The 20,112-nt window shown below is 38.3% G+C and overlaps 1 protein-coding gene across 7 annotated transcripts in view; it reads right to left on the bottom strand.

The window, feature by feature from the left end:
- LOC120538070 (SLAM family member 6-like) overlaps positions 1 to 16,843 on the bottom strand; it is a 54,807-nt gene extending 37,964 nt beyond the window's left edge. For 4 of the 7 annotated variants that reach the window (XM_039767480.1, XM_039767482.1, XM_039767484.1 and 1 more), the window contains exons 1-2: positions 16,350 to 16,842; positions 3,695 to 4,009 (exon numbers count right to left, since the gene is read on the bottom strand). In XM_039767480.1, the coding sequence (XP_039623414.1) occupies positions 3,695 to 4,009; positions 16,350 to 16,398 (364 nt within the window). In that variant the 5' untranslated portion in view covers positions 16,399 to 16,842. Of the gene's footprint in view, positions 1 to 3,694; positions 4,010 to 16,349 lie in introns of all 7 variants that reach the window. The other 3 variants (XM_039767479.1, XM_039767481.1, XM_039767483.1) reach the window with 1 other exon arrangement.
- Between the last annotated feature and the right edge of the window lie 3,269 nt (positions 16,844 to 20,112).

Below are 20,112 nucleotides of genomic sequence, written 5' to 3'. Positions count from 1 at the left end.
GCTTTTGGTTCAGTTTATGTTGAATCTTTTACCTTAATTTTCCTTTCATTTAGGTTCAAGAGCCCTAATTCCTAAGGGTGGGCACATTCTCCTTGTGTAGGTCAGGTATAAGAGTGTGTGTGTGTGTATGTGTGTGTACTATAAGATGACACTTCTTAATGTGTTCTTTGTCAAATGCATTTAATGCAGCTCATGGTCAAGGGGGCACAAGATAGGGTCCAACACTGGTAGTGATGGTACAGAACACACGCATAATACACCGTAAAACTCCCACATCCCTCACCCCAGCTTCCCCAGTTAATCTGAATTGAATATCTTCAGCATACAGGAAGAAAAATGTGCGTGTTAAGTTAAATGGCAACTGGCTAACTGTGCCAACAGAGAGTCAAAAATGGAGAGGAAAATCCCAGATAAAATCTCCAAAGAAGATAAGAGGAGAGCACACACATTCCACATAAGCTGTGAATCGAAGCCGTGTGCAGACATTAAATTTATACTCAGTAGCCTGGAGGTGTCGTTCAGTGGTACAACCACCCACTGTATACACACATTTGAAAATAAATCCGTGACCAACTAGTGTTTCTTTTTAGCAAGTGTGGCACAGAAGCTAAAATGCTCTAAAATTGTGAAAGTAGGTAGCACCTGAAATTTCTAAATTGATTTCTATTCCTTGATTCCCTTTAGAAAAAAGGAAACAGACGCTATAATTTACCAAGTAGACCTTCTATATTTTATATCTTAATTCTGACTGTCAGAATTCTGAGTCATTTAAAGTACTTCAAAGTTCAGTTACTGGTCCACACTGTAAGACAGTATATTGAAGTTCTTGGACATTGGTTTCCTTTTCTGTTTTGCTATTATTTTTAGCCCATTTGTGTACCATTACTGCCACTATTTAAAAATGTTTTCATTTAATAACCCTCTGTCCTGGGATAAGCTGTGCTTTTAGGGGCAGTCATTGAACAAAGTGAATAAATAATAATCTTCAGACACCTTTAATTATAAGGGTCCATTCACACTTGAGTGTTGTAAATTTCTGGCATTTTCCAGTTTTCGAGCATTTTGGTGGTGCTTTGCAAGTGTTTATATTAAGCATTTTCCTGGTGCATTTTTGCAGTGTTTTCAAAAAAATATTTTTCAGGGACTTCGTTGTTTGACATCATTTCCCGTTCAGTGTTGTGGTCTGGATACATGGACACATTGGAAACTGTTGTGGAAAAGAGAATGGTGGCAAAATTGGACGGCATCATGAAAATCCCCTCCATACCATGTGGGAGGCGCTCTTGTGCAACACTTTTAGCCACAGACTCATCCCACCACAATGTGCTAAAAAGTGCCTCTGAGGGTCTTTTCCACCCACTGCTACCAGGTAATGTAATGCTTCCTCTCGATGTATTTGTTAAGTTCATTTTGAAATATTTGCACAATATTCATTTATTTTTTATTTACTTACTGATTGATTGCTTGGTTGAATGATGTTATTGATCGATTGATTGATTGGCTGTATTATTTGTCCTGTGAGTCTCTATTCTTGTTTTTGTTGTTTCTGCTGCTGTATGTATCTGAATTTCCCCAAGGGGGTAATAAAGTGCATTTATTAGTGCATCTAATCTCACTCTCTTCTAAATGCCATTCAACTTATTGTCACTGTGAAAAAGCCCCACTGGTGAAACATGCAGCTGCACTACAGTATGGGGTACAACAGCACAGAAGTCACAAATTACTAAACAAAGCAATGATGGAAAAGGCAACATGTCAATAAATATGCAACAACATGAAATTAACAATAGATATGGGATTTAAATATATAGCATGTATCACACAAAACAGTTATTGAGTGGATAAGACGCTGAATATGGCAGCATAATTGTATTAGGACGAAAACATTTGTTATACGAGAATGGAAGAGGAACATTAATACAGCTAAACTGATTGAAATCTGCTGAACTGCTTGAAATTGAACTAGAAACACATGATGCTGAAATGGCAAAGACCCATATAGCATCACAGATTATAAAGATATGACCAGCATCTGGCATTGCATATTCAGCATGTTTTCACACTTGATAATGCGAGTGGTATAATAGAAGAAGACAAGAATTGAGCCATACATGCAGGTTCATATGATTTTATCCCCCCAACTCTATATTTCTATATTAGATTATTTAAACTGCCACATACTTGGAGGTTAACGCACCTCTGGACGCCAAATACTTTTTTGCTGCACTTTTTAAGTAAACGTCATAATTCAGAAAGAAAATGTGCAATTTTAACGGAAAACATTTTTTTTTCATGCAAAGAGCATCACAATTACTGCAACGCTGATCATTTTACACACTGCCAATGAACTGTAAAAACTATAAAAAAAAACAACTGCAACAATCAATTATGATATGTACAAGGTGCAAGTGACGCCATTGATGAAATTCAGTAAATCACCAAGCCAAATTCACTTAAACTTTCTGCACATGAGCACACAGAGGCCAACGCTGATGCTGCCAGGCTCGTCTAGTGCGGAGGCTCAATCCCAGAGACAGTGACGCTGCAGTTCTGCCGGGGCTGGCAGTGCTCATCAGCTGGCTGCTCAACGAATATACAGCACTGACTGATCAGCTCTGTTGTGCTGGCAAATTGCATTGGGAAACAACTTCTGCCAATTGTGGAGTTCAATGAATGTATGTCGCCGAATATAATCGACTCCGGCTTGCAGGCAAATTACATTGGGAATCAACTATAGCCGGTTCCGGCAGTTTAAGGGTTAACTGCAGATTAAAATTTGTAAGCATTGATGTGTGCATGAACGCTCTCTGGAATGTACTGGCATCGTATACAGGGCCGATTCCCAGTTTAAGATTAGTGCTGCCAGGATAGTCTCTTAGAAAAATATTTGGATTGAATGGAGTGTTTGTGAAAATCGGTGGATGGATGTATTAATAATCATTTGTCTCCTACGTAAATCTATCAATCATCCTAAGTACTCTAAGCAAACTGTAAACACTCTTCAAACTGCTCTCATAGTAAATTTCTTTTTTTATATTTGGACTAATCAATGTTAAGTGCTTTATATTTAATTTGAATCTAAAGGAGCAGACATCCAATAACATGTTAGGTGGAGGTGTTTGTCTGCACCCTGAAATTCTATGGATATTCCTGACATATCTAGTCCAAGACTTATGACTCTGCATATAACACTTTCACATATGGGTCATCCTGTTCTGGAGATCAACATTATACATGCTGGCTTATACAAGACTATCACCAAGCCATTGGTAAGGGGTTCAAGTATTATGCTTTACATTAACTTCTAGTCTTTGTCATTCTTCTTACTTTTTTATGAATAGCCCTTATTTCAAGTGTAACTAATATACAGTATATGTTTCCAGGCCACAGGGAGTCCAGGATCTGCTAGATACTTTACAATATTAAATATTCAAAGCTTATGGCTGGAATAGATTAGCAAATTATTGGTGTAAACTCCACTGCAAAGGTCAGACATACATACAATTTATTAGAAAAAAGCTTTAGTTACAATCTAATCATACTGTATACATACGTCAAATAGTGGTTGTATTATAGTTCTTTTTTTTTTGTTTTCTTTTTCACTGATTCATTAGGGCTTACTTCACTATTCAACTTTAAATTAGATATTTGGAAAATGGAATATGGTTGCTCACATACATACACATAAACTTACCATATACAGTTAAATTGTAATTTTTGGTAAACTTGTCTCCTGTGACGTCCTCCAACTGGTAAATCCCACTGTCCTCAAGTCGCAAGTGAGTGATTGTCAAGGATCGGTCATCACTGTCCACTTGTAGGCGTCCTAAGAATTTGTCCGTATACAAGCGACTTATGTTCCAATTAGATATCAGTGCTACAGTTGATAATGTAACAAAGTGGCCAAATCTGAGAAATCCATCCTGAGGAATCTTTTGTGGAAATGTGAAGGAATCTCCAAGTTTCCTTTTCACATGCAGGATGTCAGACTGGAGAGTGGAGAAGACTCCTGCAATTACAGAACAAAATAGAAAATATGAACAAGGTGTAACATTCAGGGACATTTGAAGACATAACTGTTCATTGTTTTGAAAGTGAGTGCATTATTTTTTTTTCATTACTTCTTCAAAGGCACACATAGAACATTTCTGTTTTTAAATATGACCCATGCAGGTTACCTGTTGAAGACAGGTAATAGAAAAACATTTTTAAATATTTGATATCTCTTGACCTAAATGCAAGGCTGGTGTGTGGAATAATACCTGCCTGAGGTTAAGCATATTTCTCTTGGAATTTAAATGCTAAACCTCACCATATTCAGTATTGCTATACAGGCTTTGAGACACAGTGTGCATTCTATGGACATGGACAAAAAATAAATCAAAGTTTTACTTTTGGAATAATAGAAAACAATAAAATAGTATGAAAATAATAAAAATCAAAATAGGCATCATAAACAACTGAAATGTTTAATGTGAAACTGAATTTATAACAAAACTTGACAGTTCCCAGTCTGTTCCACTCATCCTACAATCTTGTTTGAAGGCCTTTGTTCATTTTAAACTCCATCCTGCTCAAAATAGGCTTTGTGCAAATGTCTAGAATTTGTATCAGATATCAGTTGTGACTAACACATTAAACAGTTTATAGTACAGTATTATTTGTCTCTTGGGAAAGGTTGATATTATTATGATGAAAGTTCAAAAAGTTTTTGCAATTTTTTTTAACTCTATTAAGAATTTCATAAACAAATGACATCCCTTTTCTACATGGTCACCTTCATTTGTGATGCAATTTTCCCAGCGTCGTGCCAGCTTTTTAATGCCCAGTTACTGCTCCTCCTGCCTTCACCATTTCCAACGAAAATATAAAAGTACGGAAACTTACTGACGGTGACGACATTTTATGTTTCCGCTGCTGATGCCTCCCTGAGTTGCAAGAGCATCGCCCTGCACAGCCTGACAATTTCATCAATAGTGCAATAATAAATACCAAAGCAGCTCCCAGGCTTCATGATTGGATTGAAGTCTTTAAAAACAAATGAATAACGTTTGCTTCATTTGTAATTTGTTTTCTGATATTTTGAATCCTTGCATGCCTTTTTTGACTGCAATTTTGTTTTTCATTTTGGCTAAAGTCGTTCTGGCTATGGTCATCCTTTGATACATTTCCCTATCCTGTTACTGTTTTCCTTTCTTTCTCACTGTCCACTTTAAATCAATATACCTGTAAAGCCTTCTTTTCCAACTTTGTCATTTCAAGGAGCGTTGATCACCTCCTGTCTACTTTTTAACTACCATAAATGAATAACGGGCTCCCATTACCTGATGTGGTAAAATCAGATGTATTCTTGTGACATCATCCCATCTTTAAAGGCAACTCATGTCTTTTTACAATTTAGTGACCCAGTGTTGCTCGGTAAATTTGTCACTTTGTTGTTGTTGAAAGGCTCTATAGTAACTCGAGTCACAATCAGGAACTGAAGTTTGTACCCCATATGTATCATATATGGTCATCATCCCTACCACTGGGCAACCAAAAGCAAACTGACCAATCAGATGGTTTTAGAGGGACACACACACAAACAGCAGCATTATATTATACCAGTAGCAGCACACTGCTGTAACGATAACGTGCAGTGAATCCACTTGACTTGAGCATTCCTAGTTTTCCTCCTCTTTCTCTGTACGTTTATCATTTGTTTGCTCAGAGGTTGATGCTCTTGCCGCTTCCTGAGCAGCTCTTCTTTTCTCCACCCTAGTGGCCCGCTTCTCTTCTTTCGTTGGCATCTTTTCACATTAAAACTGATTAGGTCGATGTTTGTGTTGCAATTACTTAATACGTTTGTCTTTCATTTTTCACTTAAGCTGACACTTAAGTCTTCAATCTGATTTAAGATATGAAGAGGTGGGGAAGTGACGGCGAAGGTGGTAGGGAACGAGAACGGCACCTGTATGCATGCGCTGCACGGCCGCCCCGCTGGCAGCTGTCTACAGTTGATTCTACAATAAAATAAAATAAAAGGCGGAATAACCTTGGAGGCCACTCGTCACCATGAAAGCACATATGAGACGTAATGGAGTACATGTGTACCAGAGTTCAAGTCAAATGGTTTGCCAGCTAATGGTGATTTAAAATCCTGGACAGACAAACAGACAGCCACAGTAGTGTATTATATAAGAAGATGGTAAATGATGTTTTCATTTTATTATTTTTTTTCATCATGTCTTGCATTTTTATTCAGAATTATTCATTTTTTACAATCTATAGAAAACACTTGGAGATGCATTTTAATGATAGATAGATAGATAGATAGATAGATAGATAGATAGATAGATAGATAGATAGATAGATAGATAGATAGATAGATAGATGCTTTAATAATCTCAAAGGGGAATTCACATACTCCAGCAGCAGCATACTAATAAAAAACAATATTAAATTAAAGAGTGATAACAATGCAGGTAAAACAGACAATAACTTAACCATCATGTTTTCCATTGGCATCAATGTGATTATGGTGGTAGCAATAAGGAGACCGGAGTTTGCGTTCTGGTGCTACCTGCGTGGAGTTTGCATGTTATAACTGTGCCCATGTGGGTTTCCTCCCTCAGTCCAAAGACATGCAGGTTAGGAGAACTGGTGTTGTTATTTGGCCCTGATGTGGGTATTTGCACTGTGATGGTCAAGCACCCAGTCCAGGGGCCTCATGTATAACGCCGTGCGTAGAACTCGCACTATAACATGGCGTAAGCACAAAAGCCGAAATGTGCTTACGCACAGAAAAATCCAGATGCAGGAATCTGTGCGTACTCCAACTTCCACGTTCTATCGTTACATAAATCCCGATCAGCGTGAAAACTAACGCTCGTGCACGCGCATTTTGTAACGCCCCAAATCCCCCCCGAATTACACCTATTTGAATATGCAAATCAATATAAATCGCCCTTAAGCGCATCCTTCTGTGAAAAGACAATGGGAAAAGCACTGGGAAAATATAAGAATTTCAGCGAATACCAAGTGGAGGCAAAGGAAAAACATACTATTTGTTCAAATAAGCCGTGGTATAATCAACAAAATGAAGTTGATCGAGTGACATAGCGTGTTGGAGAAACTTGAAAGCTCACATTCACAAAATCGCACAGTGCCGGAAATAAAAAAGAAGTCACATATCAAAGTTGCCGTGAAAAGAAGAGTTGTAAGCCCACTGTCTGAGTGTCATATGAAAGCTTATTAGGGTACAGAGAAAAAAGGCACACGGTGGGGAAAAAGCACGAAATGTCAACTTTAATCTCGAATTTTCCACTTTAATCACGTAGTTTATTTTGTCATTTAGTAGAACATTATAAACTTCATCTTAAAATCGTTTAATTAACCAGTTTCTCAAAATTACATCGTAATTAAAGTAGCACGTTAAATGCTTTGTTTTGTATTTGATCTTCTACTCGTATGTGATCTATGTGTGTGAATCACTACTTGCTTCTTAAACTGGCTCTCTTCCTCCAACTGGACACAGAGTCCATTACATTCGTGATATTACAGCTCTCTGAATAACTAAAATACTGAGATGTATACGTGATGTCATTTTCATGATGATAGGAGCTAAAGCACATTATTAAACATGTGTTTTATGAGCCTCGTGCTCATGTCAAGCATTTAACTTTTACCGAAATTTGTCGCTGCGTTTTTAGCTGTGTTGTTATTTTCTCTTTCTGTTTTATATTCAATATATATTGGCGTGGCCGCCCCAAGAGTCCTTGCTTTTCTTTCCCCAAGTAACCGATCGCCACACAATCAGCTCTGTAATAGATGTTAAACCATCTGTAAGCTTAGCGCCGATTCTTCAAAACGTTTAAGGAACATTGAAATATCTTCGTAGTACATGTTTAATTATTCTATCCTTCACGACACTCCCAGTGAAGAATATAGATTATTTAAATGAAGTTAAAGTTTTATGTGTATAATTTAACAAACATATTTTGCTGCATTTCACCTTAAAAATGATATCGTCATCATATGTAAATACGCGCTTTATAAAGTGGCTCAGGTTGTGAGATATTATAACTGTAGTGCAAGTTTACAGTGGGGTGATTGTACTTATAAGTACAAACAGTTCTACAAGGAGCAATTGATTGAGTGCATTTAAAGTTCTTGGGATTAAACTGTTTCTGAACCGCGAGGTCCGTACAGGAAAGGCTTTAAAACATTTTGCAGTGGCTGAGGTAGCGTGTCCTTAAAGCTGTATACCAATAATTATCTTTCCGATCAGCTGCTGCTGTGATTCACGCTCAGATACAGTGATATAAATACTCCGAGTGGTGCAGTGAGAGAAATATGGAAAAAGATGATCCGCTGTGGCAACTCCTAACGGGAGGAGCTGAAAGAAGAAGAAGAAGAAGAAGGAGGAGTGAGAGTAACAACGCTAAAGAAGTTATGGTATTTGGAATACTATGGCTGTTCCCTGGACCATTATATTGTTACGAGTTAATTACAATTTAGAGGGTTTTAAGGATCAGTTTGCCATTTTCAAAGCACCTGGCCAATCATCGTATCCCACCGTTTGTAGGTAATTTTAGTTTCTTGGCATGTTGTTCAATATTTAGTGCCTACAGAGCTAGAATTTGCATAATCTATTCAAAGTGGCAGCAACTTCCATATGTGATGTGGCAGTTTTAATTCAAATTAGCAAGCCTTGTAGTTTTTGTTCTCTTTTTCACCGTTCAACAGTTAAGAAGGAGAAGGCACTTTTTTATTTTAGTTAGAAAAAACCCACAGACCTGTGCGTCACATCTTCAGTCAGTCGAGTGTCAATTTTAATTCAGTTCATGTATCAATGATTTCGCTTGTTGTGGATGGTGTCATATAAAATAAAGCTTAATTGTAACATATAACATTTTCAAATCTACTTTATTTAATGCAAGGTCAAAACAGCTTAAGACTAATCCAGCAGCAGCACTGTGTGCAAAGCTGAAAGCAAAACTGGACTGTCAACCCATCACAAGACAAAAATCACATATGCATTGCACAGTGCCAATCTGAAAAAGCCAGGTTACCTAACTGGGGTGCAGTATCAACAACAACAACATTTAATTATAGAGCACTTGTTTATACGAATGATGTAGCTCAAAGTACTTTACAAGATGAAGAACGACAAAGAAAACATATAACAAAATTAAACAATACTAATTAACAAAGAATAAAGTAAGATCCGATGATCACGGAGGACAGAAAAAAAAAATATATATATATTCCAGAGGGCTGGAGTTCCGAGGCCACGAGACCACCCAGCCCCCACCCCCCAGGCTGCTCCTGGATTAGGCTTAAGACAAGACTCTCAGATTTTTCTACTGAATACTTTACCCCAGTAGTCTCATAAGGGTCTCCTCTTGAATTTTAGCAGAGATCTCAGCAAAGACGCACAATGGCCTCAAATCATCCAAGTAGCATCTTGACAGATTTTTTCAACTTCAAAGTATTATACAGTGAAATGTATGGACGGTAGTAATAGAACACTTGACTAGGATTACAAAGGTGGAATCCTTGCTTTTCAGTAATACTATTAGTTGCTCTCATTCTTCTCCAGTTAGACGAGTCTCACATGAAGAAGAAAAGTATGTCATAATGGTTAAAACATCTGATTTCAATATCTTAAGCTGTGGGTTCAAATCCCAATACTAACACCACTGTGGGACCACGAGAAAGTCACTTCATCTGCTTGTGCACCAAATGAAAAAACAACAGAAGTGTAAGCAATCGTATCTCAAATGTTATAAGACACCATCAGTCCAATAATAAGTACACAACATGAACTCTTTGAAAGAGATGAAACTAAAACTAAAAAGAAAACTCACATGACATACCATGCTTGGATGTTGTATAGCGGCTCCACGGCTCAAAATTGCAAAGGCCAGTTTTACTAGATGATCGCTGCACTTGCAGCTTAGAGGGGAAGTGGTAGTGTGGCTGGAGCAGTTCTTGGGAGCTTCGTGATGCGGGCGGTCCTCGCTTAAGTGCACAGGTGAGGAGTCGTCCACATCTGTAATTGTTACCAGGAGCTGCTAATCACCACACCTGATCCACTTCCCCATTATATATAATAGTAGTGCGAGGCGGATGGAAAGGGGAAAAAACAGATAGGGAAGGGAGGTTAATGGGGAAGATCTGTGTGAAACACTTGAGAAGACAGAAGGGATGACAAAGGACAGCACAGTTAGTTCTGACAATGAAATCCTTAAAGTGTGGAATTCTCTGCCAAATAATTTTAAGTCAATGAAAGCACCTTTAATTGCTTTCCTTACTTTGTTTGGATCATCTTATGCTTGTGAGCAGCTGTTTTCAGCTTTGAATTACATCACATCTGACACCAGGAACAGATGACCTGAGTGCTGCATGTGTTGCTCTCAAACTTATAAAGTATGAGCCAAGGTTAGACAAATTATCAGCATGCATAAAACAGCAAAAATCACATTCATTGTTCAAAAGCACACTAAATGCAAACTTTTATCTTTCAATAAAAAGTTGTTTGTATCAGGGAAAGCTTGGTTATTGTGTTTTTCTTTTAAGACAAAAGATGTAAATGTATGAGTTGTTTTTTCTAAACTAAAGCTTCACTATTCAGGTTAAATTGCTCTGTTGGCACTTTGTGATAATTTAGTGGGTTTTGGGTTGCAGTTTGGGCACTCGGTCTCTAAAAGGTTCACCATAACTGACCTAACATAAATGTATTGTATCCTCATTGTATTCAGGAATCACATGGAAGACCTTAATGATGACGGTCATGTGGACTTCTGACCTTTAATCCAGGTCCAGGTAAAAAAAAAAAGCATGTAAACTGGGTGTTTGGTCGTCTGATCTTTAACTGTGGATGGCATGGTGGCACAGTGGTAGTGCTGCTGCCTTGCAATAAGGAGACCTGGGTTTGCTTCCCGGTTCCTTCCTGCATGGAGTTTGCATGTTCTCCCTGTGTCTGTGTGGGTTTCCATCCAAAGTCATGCAGGTTAGGTGCATTGGCGATCTTAAATTGTCCTGTGTGTGGGCTGGCGCCCTGTCCAAAGATTTGTTCTTGCCTTGCGCCCTGAGATTGGCTCCAGCAGACCCCCGTGACCCTGTGTTAGGATGTAGCAGGTTGGACGACGGATGGATTTTTAACTTTTATATTTAAGACAGCTAAGTTGTAGTACCTTTTTAAATATATTTTATGACATTTCATTCCAAGACCAAACTGACGAACTTTAAAGTTTGTTGGCAAACATTTGCAGAGAGAAAACTCCCTCGACTGTTTATTCTAAAACAGCCTTATCTGGTCATAATTTGTATTCCAAACATAAGCAGTCATACCTGCCAGTTTTTTGTTAAGGTCTGTTAAAACCCCAGCAAAGCTCTGAGTTGCTGAATCTAGATTGCCCTTATAGAAAAGACTGACTGCTACACCTTTGGCCTTGAGGAAAATAGAAACAGGGCCACCATGACGGTGAATGCATTTCACTGCAGACGGTGCCATTAATCAGTGAGAGCTAATGTTTGTTTTAACCTGTGTAATCTTCAGTTAAACAATGAATTGGTAATAAGACTTATTTTGCATATCCACATTGTCACGTATGTGCCCAGGAGGACTTCCTCAAAGGCTCTGTCATTGCATATAATGACTCCCCAAGATGAGAGGGGGCACTGCTGATAAAACTGTCATCTCTTTTTTTCCACAGTGTTGACAAGCTGCCCATTAAGGGCGACTTTATCACATCCCTTCTGGTCCAGCTGCCATAAGAACCTGGAGTGTCCCGGAATGAGATGTCATTTACTGGCATGAGTGACCCATCTGACAGAGCTCCGCTAGTCACGACTGACTGTTAAAGCCAAACTTATTTTCCTTTAGTTATTTGCCTTTTCACATGATGGGATATATGCCAAAGACTTTCTTTTCTGTTTAAACTGTGTCTCTGGACAATAAACAGCATACCCCATTGGCACCCCAAAATTCCCTCACTGTTTGGAACTTTCATTCCTGCACCTGCAAACACCATTTTACAAGGTGAAGGGAAGAGCTGGTAATCTTGCCACTAAATGAATGTCGACAGCTTTTCCTCCACACTAAATGTTTAGCTTCCTTCATTGAAATGCCAACCTTTTCCCATAAACTGTATCTATAAAAATCCACAAAAGAGCAAAGAGCCTCAAATGACTCAGACAGCATTTCCCTAATTATATAAAAGCACTTTAAAGTCCCTTCCTTTCAATGATCCCAGAGGACAACACTCAACATCTCAGAAAAGGAGTGCAAGGCAACAATGCACAGAATTCACTTGCACTCAATATGCCCAAAGCATAGAATTATTCAATTTAAAATCATCTATTGAGCACATATCTCTTATTTAAAATGTTTCCAGGGTGAGATCCAACCTGTGAACGTTGCAATCAAGTTCCAGCCACACTGGGCCGCATGTTTTAGGCGCGTACCAAATTAACATCATTCTGGACCAAAATCTTTAAATGCCTGTCAGACAGCCTTGGGGTCACAATCCCTCCTAATCCACTAACGGCTGTGTTTGGTGGGCTCACAGAAGGGCTTAAAGTGGAGAAGGACAAAGAAACTGTAATGGCCTTTACTTTACTATTGGCACGTAGACTTATCTTGCTCAACTGGAAGAATCCTAACTCACCTATTTTAAGTCAGTGGGTAACTGATGTTACATACTATTTGAAACTGGAAAAAATCAAATTCTCACTTAGAGGAGCCATGCAGAAACTTGCAATCCGATGGACGAGTCTGGCCAGGAGAATGGGACTCGCCTGACTGCATTGTGCCAAGTGTAAAGTTTGGTGAAGTGGGGATTATGGTGTGGGGTTGGGCTTGGCCCCTTAGTTCCACTAAAAGGAACTCTTAATGTTTCAGCATACAAAGCCATTTGGGACAATTTCATGCTCCCAACTTTGTGGGAACAGTTTGTGGATGGGAGCATGACTGCACACGCACCAGTGCACAAACCAAGGTCTGTAAAGAAATGGAAAAGTGAGTTTGGTGTGGCGCTCCACTGAGCCCTGACCTCAACCTGATAGAACACCTTTGGGGTGAATTAGAGCGGAGACTGCGAGCGAGCCGGGCCTTCTCGTCCAACATCAGTGGCTGACCTCACAAATACTCTCCTGGAAGAATGGTCAAGAATTCTCATAAAACACTCCTACACCTTGTGGAAAGCCTTCCCAGAAGAGTTGAAGCTGTTAGTGCAACTCCATATTAAAGCTTATGTATTAGGAATCAGATGTCATTAAAGTTCATGTGTGAGTAAAGGCAGGCGTTCTTTTGGAAATATAGTCTATCTATCTATCTATCTATCTATCTATCTATCTATCTATCTATCTATCTATCTATCTATCTATCTATCTATCTATCTATCTATCTATCTATCTATCTATCTATCTATCTATCTATCTATCTATCTATCTATCTATCTATCTATTATATAGTGCGTTTCACATCTATCTATCAGTCTACTTGTCAAAAAGGTTGAAACTCACTGTAACTTAAATGGCCTTCCTTAAAATAAAGCATTACGTAAATATGAATGAGGTACCCTGGAGCATGACTGTTGCACTGACAAAAAAATTGCTTAGATGGGACGGCCCTGACTTTAGGCTATGCATCCCGATAAATAATTGAGGAACTTCAAAATGTCCCCATTATAATAGGCTTCCCATCTGATAAAGTTTTTCAGTGCTGCAAACATGGCTTTGCCAAAACAAACATCATCACCATATATTTACAACATCGTGCTGAAAACTTCAAGACAGAGCCCTGCTTCATTAACAACTTGTGTTGTGTTTAAACAGCATCTGTATGAGGAAGAAGAAGTAGACAAAAACTGAGCACCTGCATTTATTTGTTTATACTTCAAGCACCGTGTGCAATTGCGTGTTCATTTATACTTTTTTTTTTTTTTCAATTTCCTGTGCTGTGATCTCTCTCTGATAATGATGAAGATAAAGCAGGAATTGTGAGGATCGGTTTTACGTGTGGGTATACATGCAACCCAAAGGTTCCAGTTTGGGACATCAAAAATCATTCTAATAATTTCCCATCAGAGTGCCACATTCACCTGATATCTCTAATAATCACTGGCTGTGATAAAGTTTGCCTTTCACTTTTATGGATTTGATTCTTTTTTTGGATTTGAAACGCTTTTTTCCAAGAGGAAATTGTCTTTTTGCATGACCTTTGGGGGTCTGACTGCAGGGTCAGCCATTGTACACCCTCAAGAAATTTCCAAGTCTGTTATTCCCTAACATTTGTCATAACTGAATGGCTTTGGAATTCCATGAAATTTACTAAAGACATGCTTCCACCAAGACAGAATTAATTACAAAAGTTTATTTATTTATTTATTTTGGTTGTGTTAATTGGCACTTGCAAATTGTCACTGAATATGAATATGAGGGGTATGTGTGTGTATGTGCGTGAAGTGGGTCCCTATGAAGGACTAGAGTCCTGCCAAGGTGTGTTTGTAGCATTTTACCCAGTCCTAGTGGGATAACCTCTGCACCCCCCACAATCCTGAAATGGACTGGGAAGGTTCCAGAACCTACAGGGCTACAGTACCTTCACATCCATGGAATATCCCTGAATGCCGTACTATGCACACATTAACTTATTATGTTATTGAAGTGGCTTGTCATTTTTCATATTGTGTCATATTTTTAAATACAACTTTATAATTAGCGTTTCACATTTTTTTCCAAATTTGATTTAATTATACAATACAAAGAGAAGACATGCTGAGGCAGAGGTATTTTAGTTTTTCTAATTATGTCTTTGAACCTTTCAGCTTCTTTGAAATTTAGCATCTGTTTAGATTTTTGTTTTTTACTAAAGCAGATTTTGTTTTAATTCAAAGCCTTTTAAAACAGTAAGACTCTTCATGAAAGGACCACCCAAGACTCAGGTGTATAAATATAAATGATTTAAGTCATATCTTCGGAGAGTAAGTAGCAAGAAGCTGACAGAAGAGAATAATTTAAAAAGTTACCGGTTCACTCAGAGTGTGACCCTGAACCAGTCATTGACTGCAAATGACCCTGACTTGGAACATTTAACATTATTAATACAAATTCTGTAAGCTGATTTGGATAAGAATATCAATTAAATTCAATATTTAAATATGAATGTGTTGTGGCGGACTCATGTTTTAGACATAGTGGTCTATTACAGTCATTGTCATATTTAGGACATGGTCGCATATCCCAGCATTCAATTACTGATTGAAGTCTGCCATTCATCGACATTAACAGCTGCTGAGGGTCTTCTGTGGTGATGCTCTGCCAAGCCTCTAACACAGCCATCTTCAGCTCCTGCTTGTTTCGGGGGGGCTCATCCCCTTAAGTTTTCTCTTCAGCATATAGGCCTGCTCAGTTGGATTTCGCCATTCAAGAATTTTCCATTTTTTAGCTTTGATAAACTTCTGTGTTGCCTCAGCAGTGTGTTTGGCTCACACACCCGTTAACTGTCCTGTTAGATGGAGTTTTCATTTCAGCAGGTCTACACTATTAATGTATTGTTTGATTTCCACAAAATAGATACTGTAATAAAATGACAAATATCCTGATTTTTTAAACTGTATTTTATTGTAATTAATCTATACAAAAAAGTATGTTTTTTTTGTGTAGATTTTCTGTTTTGTGAATCTGAGCAATTAAAACGACAGTGAAAATAACAAACAGCAGGAGTGTAAGATATAGCGTTCAACTGCATTACATCTAGGCAGTGGGCTAAATTTGGGTGTTGATTGACTGACTAAGTGGTCGTGCTCGAGTTAAAGGGTCCTGAAATGGACTGAAATCCCATCCAAGTTCGACCCTTACGATTATAAACCGGTTCAGTCAGTCAAAAATAGGTATGGCTGGTACAGAACTGGTGAAAGATCCGAATCATCTTAAGAATTAAAAGAGAGAAAAGGGGGAAATGAAGAGGTCGGGTTCAGAGGGTGTTTGTCATAAAGTCATATTTATTAGCTTAGTGTTTTCTTCTTTTCAAGCCTGCTGATTTCAAGTCTTAACGTCTGTTAATGGCGTTTTCATTACGTTTCAGTCTTATTTGCTATTCATTTTCCTCTAATGTTGCTTTAAGCGAAAGCTTAGAAATAAAGAAACGAGTTTAAGATACATGATTCATTTGCTCCCTTTCTGCATTTCTAGCTATAAATATTTGAATCTTATCATAGACCTTTGCATCCATTTAATATACAATGCGGTGCGTAAAACAGGTGACAAATGAAAAATGAAAAGCATACCGTTAAAATGTACACAAATCAAAAAGAAAAAAAAATCCGTACATTATAAACGCAGTTTAAGAAGGTACTTACCATAAATGAGAAGAAGCAGTCCCGTTAACCTGATTAACTTCAATTTCATGATTATTTGAAGTATATAAAGCCTGCAGTTTTTCCTTTTCGTTTTATTGCTTATATTTTTCACCCATATTTCGATTCAAACCCTCTTTTTTTGGAAGTTTGGACTTGGTTTTTACTTGCAGAACAAAAGAACTTTTAAAACAGACCTTATCCCCTATAGCACCGTGTTTGTAGGAGTCTCTCAGTGCGCTCCGGCGCGCGCGCGCGCACGCGCGTATTTGTCTTTGTCTTTTGGCACATCCGTATACGATTCATAAATCTATAAATTCTCAATCTCGCAAATAAACCGTTCTTCTTTTTATAGAGGTCTTTATCACGGTAATTATTCGTAGAGCGCTTAGTGCTTGCAGTGGATTGTGTTGCTCTGCTGTGCTGTGAGCATAACTTAGATTGCAAAAGAAATGTATAGATAACACGACCACTCCCTGATTTTGGACATCTGTTTAACTGGTGGTTTCAGTTATAGGAAGAGTATTTGTGAGGAAGGAGAAGCTTATTAAGTAGGACGATCGTGGTCTAAGAACACCAAAGCATCTTTCGCAAATGCAGCAATTTGCTTGGGTGCATAATCTTAAGCAAAGTTAAACGTTGCGGCCGTTTTCTTTATACATTTTCAATTAGAAACAAATTTGTTTTTGCAAAAGACTGTAGAGAAGAATATTGACCTGCCTTTCTAACTGATCCAAATGAATTACTTTGTATTTATCTACAGACTTAACTGTTTTGTGAACCTTGTATATTCGCTTTTTTGTCTTTGCTTATTGTATTAAAGCTATTACTTCCCCTCAAAACGACATTGAAATAAGAGTGTAAATATCCGGATTTTCTTGATGATAATCAGCCAATCATTTATCAACCCGCTTAGTCCTGAACAGGATAGTGTTGTGTGTGTGTGTCCTAGCATTGGGTGCAAGGTAGGGAACAAACGGGCAGCAGTCCATCAGAGGGCGAACACACACACACACACACACACACACACACACACACGCACACACACACACACACACACTAGGGCCAATTTAGGATTGCCAATCCACTTAACCTGTATGTCTTTGGATTGTGGGAGGAAATCTGAGCCATCAGGAGAAAACTCAAGCAGACACAGGGAGAACATGCAAACTCCATGCAGGAAGGACTTGGGTTGCAAACCCTGGTCTCCTTATGGCGAGGCAGCAGTGCTACCACTGCACCACCATTTGATGATAGAGATATTTGTTCTTTTCTATTATTCATTTGTTTAGTGTAAGATAATAAGAAAAGGCACAGCCAGTTTTTACATATATTTACTTATGAGGCTGATGCCTCTATGCCAGGTGATTTACAACATTTATAACACAGTTAGTTACATTTCTTTTGGTTTTCTAGTTGGAGCAGAGGCAGGTCTAGTGACTTGCACAAAAATTCATTACTCAGTGTCAGTAGCAGGATTTGAGCTTTTAATTTCAGGGGTTGAAATCCAGTGCCTTAACTACTACACCACACAGCTAGCTATAAACACTCAAAGAAAAGAATTCTATTATTCTTTCCATAATTTAAAATTTATGAAAAAGATTGTAACTACTATAGACTACTGTCTTACAGGAACAGGCAGTAATTCATTAGTGAACCCAATTTCCTAGTTTGGGTGACTGTAGCTGGAGACTAATCTGTGGGGTGTAAAGAAAGAAGAGGACCAGGACAGAGGATCAGTCCAAGGTAATGAACATTCATAAACATATACTATTTCATAAGGTGCAAATGTCAAATTAATGTGATATGCCAATCTTTGGGGTTGGTAGGAAAAACTGGAGTACCCAAAGGTAATCTACTCACACGTGAGGAGAATGTGCAAATTCTGTATATTCAGATCCCTGACCAGACTCAGACCTAAGATTCTGGATTTTTGATATGTTAATCGGTGCACCACCATGCCATCCCTCCACTTACACATATAGGAGCAAATTTTTCATTGGCTATTTCAGGTTTTACATGCAAAAGCAATAACAAACTTTAGGAAAAATAAATTGCGAAAGTGTGAAAAAGGCTAAAAATATTAATATAAAACACAATGATTACTTTAATCTGTGTATAGATTAAATATTATGACAAAAAATTAAATTACTATGTTGTATTCATTTTTCCCCTTAGGAGAGGCACTATAGTTGACTACGTCTATATTCTTTTAATAACACGCCATACTGATGCCAGTATCTTTGTACTGCATCTGCAATTTTTTTCTGCAAAGTTGTACATTAGGAAAGCCGGGAAAAAGTCCAGACTAATACTCAAGGGAGAAGTGTGGCTTAGATTAAATAGGCTGAAATCAAATAAATCAGCAGGACCAGACAATATTTATATACATATATATGTCCATCCATTATCCAACCCGCTATATCCTACCTACAGGTTCACAGGGGTCTGCTGGAGCCAATCTCAGCCAACACATGGCAGGAAACAAACCCCGGGCAGGGTGCCAGCCCACACACAGGACAATTTAGAATCACCAATGCGCCTCACCTGCATGTCTTTGGACTGTGGGAGGAAACCCACACAGACACGGGGAGAACGTGCAAACTCCACGCAGGGATGACCCAGGAAGTGAACCCGGGTGCTCCTAACTGTGAGGCAGTAGCGCTACCCATTGTGCCATCAGGATATAATATATATATATCCTGAAGGAGGTTAATGAGTACAGATATAAACCCTTGATGCATATTTTTAAGAAGTCACTGAACCCTGGGGAAATTCAGAAGGACTGGAAAATGACAAATTTTATCCTGTTTTATGAAAAGGATGACCAGGCAGGTCCAAGCAGCTACAGGCTAGTAAGCTTAACATGCACTACAGTTAAATTATTGGAAGGAATTTTTATGGAGAAGATTGATCAACACATGGGGAGAGCAGGAGTTTAACTGAACAGTCAGCATGGGTTGAGAGGAGGAAGGTCGTGTTTTACCAACATGCTGGAATTCTATAAGGAGGAAATAAAAGGATACAATCAATGTGGTGCCTATTATTTATTATGACTTACACAAAGCATTTGATAAGATGCCACATGAGAGGCTGGGCATTAAACTAAAAGAAGTGGGAGTTCAGGGTGTGGTAACTAGCTGATTAAGTTTGCAGATGACACCAAGCTAAGTGGATTAGCAGATAACCAAAAATCCATTCATTCATCACAGAGGGACTTGGGCAGTTTACAGGCTGTGCCAGGTTTGTGACAGATGAAATATCATCTGAAATATGTCAGCGAATAAAAAGTATTATATGTAGGTTTGAAGAAACGATGGGAGATCTGAAATTGAAAGTCCACCTTATGAGATGGATATAGGAGTCATATTGGACTCATCACTATTAACTACCAGACAGTGTTCAGAAGCAATTAAGAATGAAAATAGAAGATTAAGCTATATAGCGTCTTGATGTGTGGAGTACAAGTCACAGGAGGTTCTGCTCAAACGCACTGGTGAGGCCTCATCTGGAGTCCTGTGTGTAGTTTTGGCTACAAAAAGGACATAGCGGTGCTAGAAAAACAAAGAATGACTAGGCTGATTCAGGGGCTAAAGGGAATGAGTTATGAAGAACGATGAAAAGAGCTGAGCCTTTAAAGTTTAAGCAAAAGAAGATTAAGATTATGAAGAGAATTAGTCCAGTGGATTGAGACGGTGACATTAAAATGAGTTCATCAAGAACACAGCTGGAAACTAGTGAAGGGTAAATTTCACCCAAACATTAG

Source organism: Polypterus senegalus, chromosome 10, assembly GCF_016835505.1.
Source record: "Polypterus senegalus isolate Bchr_013 chromosome 10, ASM1683550v1, whole genome shotgun sequence".
NCBI classification, from domain to species: domain Eukaryota; kingdom Metazoa; phylum Chordata; class Cladistia; order Polypteriformes; family Polypteridae; genus Polypterus; species Polypterus senegalus.
This window is presented reverse-complemented; position numbering and strand designations above follow the sequence as displayed.